This window comes from Staurois parvus, unplaced genomic scaffold (genome assembly GCF_062004578.1).
Source record: "Staurois parvus isolate SC_StPar_1 unplaced genomic scaffold, SC_StPar_1.0 ptg000014l, whole genome shotgun sequence".
Lineage (NCBI taxonomy): Eukaryota > Metazoa > Chordata > Amphibia > Anura > Ranidae > Staurois > Staurois parvus.
The window spans coordinates 2,701,763-2,719,578 of NW_028317810.1; the positions used below are offsets into that span (position 1 = coordinate 2,701,763).

The 17,816-nt window shown below is 44.3% G+C and overlaps 1 protein-coding gene across 2 annotated transcripts in view; it reads right to left on the reverse strand.

Annotated features, from left to right (window-relative positions):
• SH2B3 (SH2B adaptor protein 3) overlaps nucleotides 1-17,816 on the reverse strand; it is a 182,522-nt gene that overhangs the window by 17,259 nt on the left and 147,447 nt on the right. For both annotated transcript variants that reach the window (XM_089676829.1, XM_089676823.1), the window contains 3 exons: nucleotides 11,884-11,978; nucleotides 9,344-9,558; nucleotides 7,207-7,378 (listed from right to left, as the gene is read on the reverse strand). In XM_089676829.1, the coding sequence (XP_089532955.1) occupies nucleotides 7,207-7,378; nucleotides 9,344-9,558; nucleotides 11,884-11,978 (482 nt within the window). The remainder of the gene's footprint in view (nucleotides 1-7,206; nucleotides 7,379-9,343; nucleotides 9,559-11,883; nucleotides 11,979-17,816) is intronic.

Below are 17,816 nucleotides of genomic sequence, written 5' to 3' on the forward strand. Positions count from 1 at the left end.
GAGAGAAATGCACTGTAACCAGCATGTACAACATTTGCTGCCTTCCTTCCTTAAATAAGGGCAATAATTGCCACCTGTTTTTCAAAGAATGAATGACCTCACTAATAGAACTCCACACTGCTATTATTTTGAACATGCCCCTTTCAATTAGTGATTCAATTACACAGAATCCGCAGCCTGCATGTCATGACTGTTGGGTCTGTTGGATTTCTATTACTCTACTACACCTGCTAGTAAATTATTTGCCATGTAGAAATATAATTTCTACCAAAAACAGTGATTGATCAGGTTAGTGATGTCTGACTGCTATTATTTTGAACACAACTGCATATGTATATATATATATATATATATATATATATATATATATATATTTATTTCCACATTTTGTCATGTTACAACCAAAAATGTAAAATGTATTTTATATGATTTTATGTCCTTGTCCTGCTGGAAGGTGAACCTCCTGGTTTGAAAACCATTTATCAATTTTCTTCCACTTCACAATTATGTGCCACTTTGTGTTGGTCTATCACATAAAATCCCAATAAAATACATTTACGTTTTTGGTTGTAACATGACAAAATGTGGAAAATTTTAAGGAGTATGAATACCTCTTGGCTGCTTCTCTGATTAATGCTCTCCTTGCTCGGCCTGTCAGTCTAGGTGGATAGCCATGTTCTAGGTTTGCAGTTGTCCCATACTCTTTCCAGTTTTGGATGATGGATTGAACAGTGCTCCGTGAGATGTTTAAAGCTTGTGATATTTTTTTTGTATAACCTAACCCTGCATTAAACTTCTCCACAACTTTATCCCTGACTTGTCTGGTGTGTTCCTTGGCCTTCATGATGCTGTTTGTTCACTAATGTTCTCTAACAAACCTCTGAGGGCTTCACAGAACAGCTGTATTTATACTGAGGTTAAATTACACACAGACGGACTCTATTTACTAATTAGGTGACTTCTGAAGGCAATTGGTTCTACTAGATTTTAGTTAGGGGTATCAGAGTAAAGGGGGCTGACACAAATGAATGCCACACTTTTCAGTTATTTATTTGTAAAAAAATTTGAAAACCATATATCACTTTCCCTCCACTTCACAATTATGGTCTATCATAGAAAATCCCAATAAAATACATTTATGTTTTGGATTGTCACATGACAAAATGTGGAAAATTTCAAGGGGTATGAATACTGTTTCCAAGGCACTGTATACTCTAGTGTTTTTGGCATGGTTATAAATGTCCCCAACAGGTGGAGAAAATGAACAAAGCAAGTCAAATATGTGGTAAAGGTGGACTTATACAGTAAGATGGAGAGTGATGGAGCACAACAGATCTCTACTGGGCATTCAATAATAAATCACTGATAAAATAGCCACAATGTAAATGTTAAAATGGTTGTACTTACTACGTAGTAAACCTTGACCATTGAAGTCATTCACTTCAATGATCTACCACCACTTCATCTTAAAAGGTTTTATCATGGCCCATTTTCCTGCATATCTAATTAGACAAGTGTTGGTTTCACTTACTAGTCTCTTGAAATCTCCTTACCTGGGAGGGCTAGTTTGTACATAAAAAAGTGTCTTGTAACATTAGGAACTTTTATATGTTAATTATTTAGGGAGTTAAAGATGGATGGGAAAAATCTAAATATAAAGTAGCAAGGTCCTCTAAAGTGGAACTTTACCCATAACAACAGTCTGGCTTTCGCTCACTCCACTCCACTGGAACTGCCCTACTAGAACCCACTAATGATTTACTAACTGCTAAAACCAATAGCCACTACTCCATACTATTACTACTTGACCTCTCTGTGGCTTTTAATACTGTTGACCATCCCCTCCTCCTCAAAAATACTGTTGACCATCCCCTCCTCCTCAAAAAACTCCACTCTCTTGGCCTCCAAGACTCTGCTCTCTCCTGGTTCTCCTACCTATCGCAGCGCTCCTTCAGTGTTTCCTATAACTCTGTCTCCTCCTCTCCACTTCCTCTTTCTGTAGGGGTCCCTCAAAGTTCTGTCCTTGGACCCCTTCTCTTCTCCATCTACACCACCTCCTTTGGTCACTTGATAAACTCCCATGGCTTTAAGTACCATCTCTATGCTGATGGCACACAAATTTATCTTTCTACTCCTCACCTCGCCCCTTCAATCTCCTCTCGCATTACTAACCTACTAAGCGACATATCGGCATGGATGTCACTCCACTTCCTCAAATGAAATCTTTCCAAAACAGATCTCACACTATTCCCTCCAGCCCGTGCCCCCTCCCCTGACTTCTCCATCAAGATCAATAACACAACCATCAGTCCCTCCCCTCATGCCAGGGTACTAGGTGTAATCCTAGACTCCCATCTGTCCTTTCAGCCCCAAATGCAATCACTATCCAAATCTTGTAGACTTTACCTCTGCAACATCTCCAAGATACGGCCGTTCTTAACCTCTGAAACTACTAAGCAACCTATTCACTCCCTTGTTATATCTCGCCTTGACTATTGTAACTCCCTCCTCATTGGCCTACCTCATCGCAGGCTATCACCTCTTCAGTCTATCATGAATGCTGCTGCCAGATTCATCCACCTTACTAACCGTTCCATATCTGCCATCTCTCTCTCCCAATCCCTCCACTGGCTTCCCATTGCCCAACGAATAAAATTCAAAACATTAAGAATAACATATAAAGCCATTTATAACTCTGCCACAAATTACATCACCAATCTTGTCTCCAAATATCATCCAAACTGTCCTCTCCGCTCCTCCCACGACCTCCTGCTCTCTAGCCCTCTTGTCTCCTCCTCTCATGCTCATCTCCAGGACTTCTCCAGAGCCTCCCCCGTCCTTGGGAACTCTCTACCCCAATCTATCCGACTATCGCCTACTCTGGCCACTTTTAGGTGATCTCTGAAAACCTCTCTCTTCAGGAAAGCCTATCCTGCCTTCAGCTAATAACGGAATCTTCTATTCCTCCTATCAGTCCATCCCCCACAGTTATTACCTTTTGTACCACCAGCCCCTCCCTCTTAGATTGTAAGCTCCAAGGAGCAGGGCCCTCCTAACCCTCTTGTATTGAACTGTATCATTGATGTATTGCCTCTCTTTATATTGTAAAGTGTTGAGCACACTGTCTGCTACCAAAATTCATGTGTGCTGTAAATTGCCTCCAGCATTGCTCCTGTTTCTTCTTGCTGGAGGCTGCCATTTTGCTGAAGCCCAGAGACCCTGATCAGCAGTAAATCTTTAAGTTCCCAGCAGATAGGCCTCTAGAAATCCGGCAGTGCCTATATAGAGAGCAACTGAGCATGTACAGAGCAGGGTGAGGCAGTGTATCACTGGATTTTAAACAGTTTACGCACTTTAATGTTTTACATAGTATTCCTGCAAAAGGGGCCAGCCCGAAATGATCTAGCAGGAACTAAAGACTAAAGTTCCACTTTAATGACAAATAAATGTACAGTATCTCACAGAAGTGAGTACACCCCTCACATTTTTGTAAATATTGTCTTCTACCTTTTTCATGTGACAACACTGAAGAAATGATACTTTGATACAATTTCAAGTAGTGAGTGTACAGTTTGTATAACAATTTGCTGTCCCCGCAAAATAACGCAACACACAACCATTAATGTCTAAACTGCTGGCAACAAAAGTGAGTACACCCCTAAGTGAAAATGTCCAAATTGGGCCCAAAGTGTCAATATTTTGTATGGCCACCATTATTTTCCAGCACTGCCTTAGCCCTCTTGGGCATGGAGTTCACCAGAGCTTCACAGGTTGCCACTGGAGTCCTCTTCCACTCCTCCATGATGACATCACAGAGCTGGTGGATGTTAAAGACCTTGTGCTCTTCCACTTTCATTTGAGGATGCCCCACAGATGTTCAATAGGGTTTAGGTCTGGAGACATGCTTGGCCAGTCCACCACCTTTACCCTCAGCTTCTTTAGCAAGGCAGTGGTCGTCTTGAAGGTGTGTTTGGGGTCGTTATCATGTTGGAATACTGCCCTGCGGCCCAGTTTCCAAAGGGAGGGGATCATGCTCTGCTTCAATATGTCACACTACATGTTGGCATTCATGGTTCCCTCAATGAATTGTAGCTCCCCTGTGCCAGCAGCACTCATGCAGCCCCAGGCCATGACACTCCCACCACCATGCTTGACTGTAGGCAAGACACACTTGTCTTTCCATTCTTCACCTGGTTGCCGCCACACACGCTTGACACCATCTGAACCAAATAAGCTGATCTTGGTCACATCAGACCACAGGACATGGTTCCAGTAATCCATGTCCTTAGTCTGCTTGTCTTCAGCAAACTGTTTGTGGACTTTCTTGTGTATCATCTTTAGAACTTGCAATCTACCTCCCCACCTAGCCTCCTCGCCCCCGTCACCCCTTCATCTCCCCCCTCCTCTGCCCTCACAACCGCACTGCCCCCCTCCTCTCCCAATGCCCCGCCCACCATAACCCCCCCCGCACTGCACTCCCTCAGCCCTGTCACTACTGAGGAAGTCGCCAAAGTCCTCTCAAAAGCCCGCCTCATTACCTGCCCCCTGGACCCTATCCCCTCTCAACTCCTCCGGTCACCCCCCTCTTCCCTCATCCGCTCCCTCACCCACATCTTCAATCTCTCCCTCTCTACTGGCGTATTCCCCTCCCCCCTAAAGCACGCGCATATCACCCCCATCCTCAAAAAGCCCTCCCTGGATCCCGCGGACCCCAACAACCTCAGACCCATCTCCCTGCTGCCACTCACCTCCAAGCTCCTTGAACGCTTAGTCTACGATCGCCTAAGCTCCCACCTTACTGACAATAACCTCCTTGACCCTCTACAGTCCGGCTTCCGTCCCCTACACTCCACTGAAACCGCCCTCCTCAAAATCACTAACGACCTACTCAACGCCAAAGCCAAGGGCGACTACTCTGTCCTCCTTCTCCTGGACCTCTCTGCGGCCTTCGACACAGTTGACCACCCCCTCCTTCTTAATAAACTACTCTCCCTTGGCATCGGAGATGCTGCTCTCTCTTGGTTCTCATCCTACCTATCCCGACGCTCCTTCAGTGTCACCTACAATGGTGCCACCTCCCCCTCCCTCCCCCTCTCTGTTGGGGTCCCCCAAGGCTCTGTCCTTGGACCCCTTCTCTTCTCCATCTACACCTCCTCCCTGGGCAAACTCATACAATCTCACGGCTTCAACTATCACCTCTATGCTGACGACACCCAAATCTACCTCTCCACCCCTCACCTCACCCCCACTATCTCCGCCCGCATCACTCACCTCCTAAATGACATCTCAGACTGGATGTCGCTACATTTCCTCAAGATTAACCTCTCCAAAACCGAGCTTCTCGTCTTTCCCCCTGCCCACACCCCCCCCCCCCATCCTATCCATCATCACCAACAACTCCACTATCACTTCCGCCCCGCAAGCCAAAGTCCTTGGCGTCATTCTTGACGCGAACCTCTCCCTCCAACCGCATGTCAAATCACTCACAAACACATGCAGGCTCCATCTTCGCAACATTGCCAAGATCCGCTCCTTCCTCACCCCAGACACCACCAAACTTCTAGTACACTCCCTCATCATCTCACGCCTTGACTACTGCAACTCCCTCCTCACTGGCCTACCCAAGTGCAGGCTCTCCCCGCTCCAGACCATCCTGAACTCAGCTGCCAGACTCATCCACCTTACCACCCGCTCCACCTCTGCCACCCCCCTCTGCCTCTCCCTCCACTGGCTCCCGATTGCCCAACGCATCAAATTTAAACTCCTTACCCTGACCTACAAAGCCGTTCACAACACTGCCCCTGACTACCTCACCAACCTGATCACCAAGTACCACCCTACCCGTACCCTTCGCTCCTCACAGGACCTCCTTCTATCCTGCTCCCTGGTCTCCTCCTCCCATGCACGACTGCAGGACTTCTCCAGGTCCTCCCCCATCCTCTGGAACTCACTGCCCCAATCCATCAGACTGTCGCCTTCTCTATTCACATTCAGGCGCTCCCTCAAAACCCATCTCTTCAGGGAAGCCTACCCCACCCTCACCTAACGGCCATCCTCCCTCATTCCTCCTACCACTTCATCCCCCCCAGCCACTTCCTACTGTACCTTTACCCCCTCCCTCCTAGATTGTAAGCTCGTAAGAGTAGGGCCCTCTTACCCCTCGTACGCTGTCTGTCTTTGTTGTACTGTGCCATGTATTGTCCCCCCCTATTGTACAGCGCTGAGCAAACCCTTTGGCGCTATATAAACTCGTAGTAATAATAATAATAATAATAATCTTTAGAAGAGGCTTCCTCCTGGGACGACAGCCATGTAGACCAATTTGATGCAGTGTGTGGCGTATGTTCTGAGGCTGACCCCCCCACCCCTTCAACCTCTGCAGCAATGCTGGCAGCATTCACACGTCTATTTCCCAAAGACAACCTCTGGCTATGACACTGAGCACGTGCACTCAACTCCTTTGGTCGACCATGGCAAGGCCTGTTCTGAGTGGAACCTGTCCTGTTAAACTGCTGTATGGTCTTGGCCACTGTGCTGCAGCTCAGTTTCAGGGTCTTGACAATCTTCTTGTAGCCTAGGCCATCTTTATGTAGAGCAACATTTTTTTCAGATCCTCAGAGTTTTTTGCCATGAGGTGCCATGTTGAACTTCCAGTGACCAGTATGAGAGAGTGAGAGCGATAACATCAAATTTAACACACCTGCTCCCCATTCATACCTGAGACCTTGTAACACTAAGGAGTCACATGACACCGGGGAAGGAAAATGTGTAATTGGGCCAAATTTGGACATTTTCACTTAGGGGTGTACTCACTTTTGTTGCCAGCGGTGTACACTCACTATTTTACAATGTAGCAAAGTGTCATTTCTTCAGTGTTGTCACATGAAAAGATATAATAAAATATTTACAAAAATGTGAGGGGTGTACTCACTTCTCTGAGATACTGTAAATGGATGCATCCCCTTGGCATTCATTTTCTGAATAAGAAAGAACAGCACATAGGTCCCTCTCCACCTTAATGAGGTGTATAAATCATCCCTATCTGTTAAGCAGCCAGAAAAGAGAAAAACTTGTTGGTAGAGACATGTGGAAACAATGTGACCATTATACTGACTGTGGAATAGCTGGAGTCATGTGAACAGCATGTACTGTACATAATGTGTTGGGTAAACAATCTAGCTTCAACAACAAAGATGCACTTTTTACCTTGTGAATGTGCAGAGGACACCACAAAACCAGACAACTTCACATCTCCAGCGGCTCCACATTCAAGTGGAATTGGATGAAGGCGGAAATAGTGAAGCATTTCTATGACAGACAGGAAGCGTAGGTGCTGGACCCGACACTGACCTCTTTCAGTTAGCGTGAGGCGTAAGTGCTGAAAAGAAGAAGGTACAACTGTCATTTACTATCGACCTATCACAAGCTTTACATTCACACTGAGCATGCACGGTACGTCATTTACTGCATGCTGCAAAGTTATCAAATGCAAGTGTAAGTATAGCCTAAACTTTTTTGTTTTAGTTTTGGGTAGAGTAGGGAAGGATTAGAACTCATGTTAAGTTTTTATTGTCGTCTGTGTCCCTACTAGGCATTTACATCCTCTTTGTTGGTGACCACTGTCACTGAGATAGAAAGCGATGTGAAATCCAAGTTGTAGAGGGGAGGATAATCCTTCCAAAGTGGACAACTATGTGGTTTACAACAGTCTCCTCACTTTGTAGAGATTTTCTCTCATTTCCTTTTGTGTCTCAGAAATGAGACGTGATGAGAAATCTCCTCAATGTGACACAGGAAGGGTTTTAACTTTTTTAACGGCTTCCCAACATCCTATTATGTGGGTTTTAATGGCAGGGAGGCTGTGATGCTTATCTATCATGTGAGAGTTGTGATTGGCTCTCACAGCTATCACATAAATGGGAGCCCATCCCCCTGGGTCCCAAACAGAAACCGCAACTAAGAGCTTGTCGGTGCCAGTGTGCTGTAAGACACAGTGGGCATACTCTCCACACACAACCTCAGGCCACCGTGGGCACATTCTTTTGAACAGGGATGGCATGACATGGATTAAAATTCAGTTAGCCTCTGTGGAACTGGACAACTTTAGATCCATTTATGGCCAGCATGGGAATTATCTCATATTGGAATTATCTCATGCTAAGTTCTTTCCTGTTCACCCCTACTCTTGTAAGCTGCCTAAACACCTTTTCTGTCATCCAGTGTCTTAAAACATGTTAGGTCTCCTTCAGCCTCTGAGTGTATTGTGTTAACGCACATGCATTAACCCCCATTTCTTCATGCATTCACTTTGGCAACACAGCACACTACAGTGCATGGTAACACTGTGGTGTACTACAATGCATGTGAATTATAGCTGTGTTGCCTTATTTATGCTGGGCTGCAACATTCCAACACACATAACGTGCGTTTCAGTAATGCACGTTACCATGTTGCACTGCACTGGAAAGTTGTGAATAGGCCCTTAGACTTACAGCAATGTACAATGCACAGTTTCCCACTTTTCACTCTCTGCTGCTGCATCAATACAGATCATTACAGGTGAAACACTTCATACTATGTCTTTTACTTAAAGTGAAAATGGAACTGAAATTATGAAATAAGTAGCCCCAAATGACCATGCTATTTAAATATTTTTATATATAAAGAAAAACCTCAGGTCACATGATGTATCCCATGCAGGGCTGCTGTTAGAAATCACGGGGCCTCATACAGCCAACCTGAGAGGCCCCCCCTTCAAAAAAAACACACTTTACTTTGCTTCAGTTACGAATAAACACAGTAAGTGATCAGTACCAACCACTCATTGTGTTCATTCAGGAAAGGAAGGGGCTGTGCTTACAGCTACCAATGGAAAGGAGAGGAGGGAAGCCAACTGTACTACAGGGGTGGATGCACACAGGGGGGCGGAGTGTGAAGGGTGCGGTCGGGAGGGGATTTAGGGCAATTACTGGAACCGATCCCCTGTATGGCTCTCTGTAGCAGGTGAAAGCCAGCGGGAGGGAGCGGAGAAGAAGCCAGATTTCAGCTGTTGCAGAGAGAGCCATACACAGGATTGGTTCCAGTATTTGCGCCCCATGCTGTGCCGATTCACCCAGCTGCCTGGGCCCCTCTGCTGGCCTGGGCCCTGTACAAGAGGACTGGTGGTACCCCCTTATCGACGGCCTTGATCCCATGTATCCCTGTACCAAATCTGGGCTAAAGTCTAATGGCCTGAATAAATCTTGTTATAATGATCTGTGCTTCGAGACTAGTTTATTGTTCCACTTATAATTATAAAGAAGGCCAAACTTAAAGAGACTATTCAAAAAATCTGCCACGTTACCTTTGCTCTGCCTTGAAAATTAAATGTGAGGACATATTCACCCCTTCGCGTTTCACTTTGCCGTAGGAGGAAAACCCCATGACCTTCATATCCCTGAGCTTGAACAAGCTGAGCTGCTTTGACTCGAGAGATGGGCCCATGAAACCATGGATAGGAAGCCAAGAAATGGTCAGTTTTATGACAACACTGATCTGAAGGCACAAAGACAGCAGCTCCTAAGGATCATATAAAATCAACTAGTTATACAATTCAGTGACACAAGGTTTATATGCATAACATTGTAAAATATGCCCATATTTTATTTGCAGTTTTATTTTTTATTTTTACAACTTTGCTTTCTCCATGGAGGTGCTGGAACACGCTGCAGCTACTGAAATGTGACCAAACAAATGGCCATTTGGTTATGTGATCTCTGCTTAAGGGGAGGATGAGCCAAAAAATTGCTAGGCTTTATTTTTTTTATATATGATCTTAGGAAATATGTTGAACACAATGAAACATGACAGAAATACGTAAATTGTCATTATTACATGTTTGCCTGGCTGTCATATTTAACATCTGAGCTTAGAAATTTGTAAAGCTGGCCATACACTAGTAGATTTTTGAAAGAACGTTTGTACAAAAATTCTCAGTACATTCAGTGACTTGACTAATGTTGTTCCAAAGTACTGCAACATTTTGCATATTCTGGTCAAAGATTTACAACGTTCTGAAGTCAGAGCATCAGCCAGGAAAGTAGCATTTTAAGATGCAGCCTAGCAATGATCACTAAAGATGACCATAAGCTGATTGAAATTTGTACAAATGTAGGCTTTGCTCACTGGAAGGCAAAGGGACATGTTGGAAAATTTTCCATCAAGCAGTCACTATCAGAATATAATGTCCTGGCAAGGGGAATTCACCATCCATCTTGTTTGTGTGGACAGAGCCTGTAAGTTTTTTTCGTTCAGCTCACAGACTGAACAGGAATAGACTAACGGTGTATGGCTCTACAACTGTATAATGTGTGTAGCTTTAAAGTGATATCAGAGGCTTTTTAGAAAATAAAAGTTATATTTACTTGCTTTGTGCAATGATATTGCAGAGAGTGGTCTTTTACCTCCTTTGTGGCAGTCCCCCACCAGTGCTGTCTAATCTTTCTTCCTCTGAGTGCCCCCTCAGCAAACGCAGTGCTAAGGGAGAACTCGTGCAGATGCGTTCCCAATCCAGGCTGTGTGTGTGTGTGTGTCCATAGACACGCACAGTGCTGGTAAGCCACACCCCTTATCCTTCCTCACAGGAATTTGACTGACATCAGCATTAGCCTAAGGCTTCCATTGCTGCCTGTGTGTCCTGTGAGACCACGGAGAGGAGGAGCAGTGGAGGAGCGATGCTGCAGTTGGGACATCACTGGATCAGTGAGAAAAGGTAAGTTAGTGTTTAGGGATGGGGGGCAGGTCGTGAGGAGTTTTTTATCTTAATACAGAGAATGCATTGAGGTAAAAAAAACATTTAGAAATTAGCATCACTTTAAAGCAGACCATTTATTTGAATGGACTTCCTAATGCACACAGCACTTTTGGTAAAGCAGGGCAATGCACATTAGTGCACTGTGCTGCACTACAACGCAACAGTGTTGAGGACATGGAATTCAAAATGAATGGCAACGCATCAAACTAACTCAAACCTAGCCTCCCAAGGCTCCGTTCATACCACAGCACAACAGTGTGAACGGAGCCTTGCGAGGCTAGGTTTTCTGTTTATATTACTTTCTTTATTGGACCCAGCCAAATAGTTCAGCTCTGCAATTTTTCTGGTACCATACACAGAGGATAAAATAGTGGAAGACAAGGTTAAAAGACACAACATATCATAACATCTCCTCATACAGAATGTATTTTTTTTCCTCTTAGAGAGGTGACTTTGATCTGACTTTACACTCTATGGATCTAAGTTGCACCAAAGTAGTGCAGGCACCTTTTCAAAGTCGCACCACTTTGAACAGGTGCCATTGAAAAGAATGGGCTGTGACATGTCATGTGACTCTGATGTCCAAAGCCGCATGACAAGTTGAAAAAATGTGAATGGAGCTTAACTCTACTAAAACTTTGTGCATTAGTACTGCTTGAATCTTGAAGAAGGGGGCATAGCCCAAAACGTTGTCCTAAAAACTGTATGTTAGTACAAATAAAAAAAGTATCACGGACAGAACTCAATTTTTTCTGTCTCATGCAGAACATAAAAATGCATCTCCAGACAGGTTTTTTATAGAATGGGGAGGGGATAAAACCCCCTGTCAGGTTTTCATTGCTGTCCAAGGCTGTGTTGGGAAGGTTACCCCCACACAATCTGTCCTGCTGACATTGTCACCAGGACAGAACGAGAGAGAAAATACACAGCTACGAGTAAAATCACTTGCATTAGGAGAAAAGGAGTCCACAGTTTAAGTAAGCAGAATATTTCCAAGATTGAAGAGACACTAAAGATAAAATGGCAGCAAACATGCCAACAAAATCTACACACTTGTTCAGTACATTTAGTGAGTACACAAGTTAACTGACCTTGGATGATGGTGTCAGTGCTGCTACCACTGAGAGTCTGTGATATGGGGTCTGATTGAACTGGTGACTGCATGTCTCCATCTGTTTCTTCTGTCCTGTAACAAGGAAGATGAACTTCAGTGAACATTGATACCATGCAGCCATATCAAGTCCTGTCATGAATACGCAAGTCACAAATACAATGTGAGTTTACATGTGCACTTGCCTCTTGTGACCGTTATGAAGTTGTCTCCTGTTGTTATTTTCTTCTATTTTTTATAACTGAGAATGCAGTGGGACTAGTAAGGCTACTATTACTACAGCAAGAGAAGTGAGACTCCATGGCAGGGTGGGAAAAACTCCTTGATGACCAACCATGTCACTTATACATACATTCAATCCAGTTCATTTGCTGACATTGGAAGGAATACTTAATAGGGGTGAAAAAAACCCCAGCTGCAGACTAATAACTATATAGCTACGATCTGTGCTCACTAGAAAACTGACAGCATGCGATGGACTACATTTGTAGATCTGGGAAGGGACTGTAGCTCGGCTACAGCGGTCTCTCCAAGTGGCGGAAGCACACTTGTAATTCATGGAAATTCAAGGAAGGGAGCAGAACCGGAGGAGGACAAGCTCTGGAAATCACATAGTGATTAATTGCTAACAGAGTTCTTGGTATTTCAATAACAGGAAAAGTCTTTCAGCAAAGCGCTGGAGGCTGTAACATATGCAAATCCTACAGGTCAACATGCACTTCCTGTGCTTCCTGCTTCAGAAACTGTGACTATCACCTATATAGCGAGTCACACTTGTAATGCTACTCAGCAGCAGGTGCCCTTTTTCATTCAGGCTGCACAACCATCTATCTGCTTTTTTAACCCCCACAGTGCTGCATGGCTTTATTCAGTTTCTTTGAAGCCCATCTATAGCTTCAGAATTTATTATGGTAACGCAGCAGGCTGTATATACAGTAACACATATGCTCTTCTTTCTGGTTTCTGTTACATACTAAATTCTGCACTGAGAGTTCAAATCCCCTGTGCTGGCAGCATGCTAGAGAGTCAGACCGCTGCTCACACACAAGTAGTGATCCAGGTCTCCAAAGGTTTGACACTCACCCTGTCCCAACCACCAGAGCTGCTCAGGAAGTGTGTGATCCCCTCTCTCTGGTTTGCCCACTTTCACCTCCCATCCCTCTTTTATTCCTACCCCCGATCTTATAGGGTTGATTTACAAAAAGAGTACCACATGGTTCATTTGCAAGGGACTTTTCACTTTTAGGCTTCGTTCACACCATACATGCAGAAAGACTGATGGAAACTGACGCACAGATTTCACTTGCAGAGAGATCCATTTACATCAGTTTTCATGAGTGCTTCAATGAGTTTTATACACATCGCAGATTCCTGCATAGAAAAAATCTGCACGTGATACCAGTGCTGTGGTGTGAACAGGGCATATAAAAAACAACTGATTTTGTTGCCCTTGCAGAACGCATGCAGAAACACTGAAGTCTCTGAACGAGCCCTTACAGGGAATTTCAGTGGAATGGTAAAAATTCACTTTACAAAGAATACCCATTCTTGAACAATTAAAAAAACAGGAATTTTGCTTACCTAATATTGGGTAATTGAAGTCAGCACATCTTCACCACATTCAGGCTAGGTTCACATATGTGTGGGTGGTGCCGCTGCGGATCCGCACAAAAATCTGTGAAGCCGCACCACCTGCACAGAGGAATGCGGAGCCGCGGGCGGGTGCCATTCATTCTAATGGCACACCACCTGCACTGGAAATCGCAACTGTACTGAGAACCGAGGTTCCTGTGTGGGCTGCGTTTTTAGAAGAAGTGCAGGGACTTCTTCCCTGCGTGTCCCGGGGCATGGGGATCCATTCAAATGAATGGGCTCTCGTGTCCGCGCAAAACACAGACCGCAGGAACGCGGATATGTGAACCAGAGGTCAAGAAGCTAACAAAAAAACTCCCCTGCAAAGTGAACTTGCTCTTTTTCTTTAGTAAAGCAACCCCATTGTGTCTATGCTGTGTCTTTCAAAATAAGACGCTGCTGTGTTCTCCACCCTCTACTCCACCATTAGCTCACATTCCACCTCCCCACACACACCTTTAGTTCTGTTAATTTATGTTTTACAGTTCTTGGCAATAACTGGAGCATTAATGCACTAAAATGATAACTTGCCAAACCCTTATACTATTCAGCATCACTCCACATAGTGCTGTATGTTTTAAACGTCACATGATTCCATTCTGAACACCCATCCTATAAAATCTGTTATATGTCCAGCATTAGACCTAATAATTCTCAGAAAATGGTTGCCTATACCATTATGGATCCCCCACTGTAGATAGTAACAGACATTCTGTTTAGAGTTTGTCAGCCCCTTATTCTCTTCCTTTCTTTTACTGATCCCCCCATCCACACACACTTTTGTTTTCTCCTGGCTAGCAATTGGAAGCATGGTGTTTGAGACAGGGTAGGTTAGCTTGCCATCTTCCCCAATGGACAATTAAAAGACAGTTTGGGTAACTTGATGGGTTTGGGCTTGGTATTGTTGGCAACTGCTCCTGAATGCCCTACATTCAGTGTATGGTTTATCCTCCTGGGCCACAGTTTAGAGTCTTTTTTTTTTTTTTTTAATTTTGACTTGACTCTTATTATAACTATTGCCATGGCTTCTTGGACTCCTTGGGGGATCCTGACAACACAGGCATCTTCCTGATGAAACACTGACATTAAATTGTGTAAGGGTACTCATTGTATTGCAGCAGTTTGAATATTGACTTGTATTTTCTGTGCCTATGCACATGTTTGTATGATCTTTTATTTTTCTTTCAATAAAAACTTATTATGGATAAAAAGACATTCTAGGACGAAAGCATCCCAGAACTACTTTCTGGACCATTCATCTACAACAGGTACCAGTGGAAATTTCCAGTGCAAGGGGATCAGATTATTTGCTGTATTTAATAATTGTGGGACTACACACCATTTTTATCCTTTAAGAGATGGGGGGAGAAAATGCAGTAAACAGAAAAATTAATAATATTGTAATAAAATGGTAGTGATGTCTAAAATTAACTTTCTGATCTCATTCCAGAATGGCTTAAAAATGGGACAATCTCACCAGATATGGAGCTGTGAACCTTGTGACCCACATCCTCTCTAACAGCGGTCTGTGTGGCTGAAGGATACATCAATGCTAACGTCTTTGGGACCCTGTACCACCTAGTTAACAGAGCATAATTTGTTTCCTGTAGTTCTGAGTTAATGGTAGAAGCATGAGTTCACTTAAGTATAGACAGCTTTTGCAATTCAGAGAAGAAGGTTCCCAGCTCTGTTTTCCATTCCCTAAGAAAATGGGAATCATTAGGGGATTCACAGTCTCAAAGTCACCGAAAGCAATCCTTCCAATTGAGGCAGTTTGAGCCATAAAGACTCAAAAGTGGTCAGGGAATCAAAAGCAGTAGTTACATAGTCATTTGTCTGTCTTTCCAAGAGACAAAGGAAAATAGACTATAAGCTTACTGTAACTCAGCTAGGGCACACAATTTGCCATTTAAGGCAACTTGTACCCCTGTTCATTGCCCATGTACTGAAAAAGACTCATCCGGAGGGAAAAAAAAAACCTCTCAACGAAAGAAGCAGGGGAAATAAAAGGAGTCTGAGAAACCTCGATACACCGGTAGGACCTATGGGGCATGGGCCAGGTTTTGTTCTACCATACATTTTTCCAGCATCACCTACAGCTTTTGTATTTCAATGATTTTTATTAACTTTTGTAAACAAGTTAACAAGAAGGATTAGAGCAAAAGACACGCCCACACAGGGGCTATCAAGGATACATAAAATATAAAGAAATCAGTATTGTAACTCCAACAATGCAAGTGGTGCACCCACGTAGGGGCTATCAATAGCACATAAAATACAGAAACAGTGATATAAGCCCAACAAAAATTTCCAGCCAAAGGCAAATATCTCACGTAATCAAACAAAAATGAAAGAGGAAAAAAGAGTAAAGAAGGAATAAGAAAACAAGACCAGAAGCAGGGATTTGGGAATGCATTTATCATACAGCATCATAAATTCAGACTAGCCGGGGGGAGTGTGGGAAAAGCATATGTCAACCACGGCTCCCATATTTTCAAAAATGTTCGTTGGGAGTCATTACGGATACTCGACATCTGGTCATTGAGGGACAGATGGGCTCTTCCATGCCTGGGAAATTGTTCTAGTGGCCGACAGAAACAGACAGGAAGCCAACTTCTGCTGATGAGCCAACAAGCCCGGTATAAAACAATGAAGCAAAGCATACCGAGCCTCTCAGTATGGAGAGATGGAACAAGGTGTAAAGAAGGCCAAAGACACGAGACCATAAACGAAGCAGTCTCGGACATGACCACCATATATCCAACACATCTCCACGATGGCTGCAACCCTGAAAGAAGCGATCACTATAGGCAGGGTTTGCCTGGGCTATACGAGCCGGGACCCAATACCAACGAAACAGTATTTTGTATGCCACCTCCAGTGTGGCCATATTAAATGAACATTTAGCTACAAAGGACCAGGCCTTATTCCCGTCCTCTAGATCCACGACCATCCCCAAGTTACGCTCCCACTGGACAACATATGCTAGAGAATTACGCATTGTGTGCCTATTCAAGGATGCATAGAGTAGGGAAACAAGACCCAGGGCATCCGGACGCTGTTGGCAAAGCTGTTCAAAGGCTGATTTCTGCCAGGCAGTGAGGTCAACCAGTGCCGCAATTGAAGGTAACTGATAAATTCTGCCTGAGGGATATCCCGTGATTCCCGAAGAGAGTTACAGGTGGGGAAGGATCGAGAGGTCAAAAAGTGTCGCACCTGCAAAAAACATTGGCCACCCAGCAAGAGAACGCCCCTGGCTGATCCAAACCCGTGGCCAGTGGCTCAAGCACCAGGGCAAAGAGCGCTGGAGACAAGGAGCAACCCTGTCTCGTCCCTCGGCAAATAGGAAAGGGATCTGAGAAATACTCCGCATACTTAACCAAAGCTGAGGGGGAAGAATACAAGGCCTGGATCCAACAAAGGATAGAATCCACAAAGCCCCAATTGGACAGTACAAACCGCAGATATTCCCAGGATAGGGAATCAAAAGCTTTGTATATATCTAAAGACAATAGAAATCCCGGAATTTTGCGCTGTTGTAGAAGGTGTATAACATGAACAACTTTATGAACATTATTACCCGCCTGCCTTCCAGGAACAAATCCCACTTGGCCCCTGTGGACCAAACTCTGCAAATTTTTATTGATACGAAGACTGAGAATCTTGCCCAGTATCTTCAGATCCTCATTAAAAAGAGAAATGGGCTGAAAGGCTTGCGGTTCCTGGACGTCTTCTGTTGTCTTAGGAATCATTGAGATATGAGCTTTAAGCACGCCTGGAAAGGCAAAGAACCCTGTCGCAATTCATTAAAATAACCAGACAAAAAGGGCGCCAGGGCTGCAAATTTCTTGTAATAGAGACCGGAAAAGCCGCCAGGACCCGGGGCGGCGGTGGACCGTAAATATTTTATAGCTTGAAGCACTTCTGATACAGTTACACCTGCATTAAGGGCCACCCGCGCCGCTTTGCACAATCCAGGGAGTCGTAGATCTTGAAAGAACGCTTCCACCTGAGCTACCAGAAAGGGATCCAGTTTGGTGGATAAGCGTGAAAGGAAGTATGCAAAATGTGAGACAACCTGCTGGGGATTGGAGGTGTAGCCTTCCGTAGGGAGCTGCAATGGGACTGGTTTATGGGGTTTCCCCATGGAATTGAGTTTCCAAGCCAGCATTGGACCCAGTTTATTAGCACAGGTATAAAATGTATGTTTTGTGGCTCTGAGGAAGAGGCAAGTCCTCGAAACTCCCTATTGCGGACTGTTCCTCAGCGCGGTGTTGACCC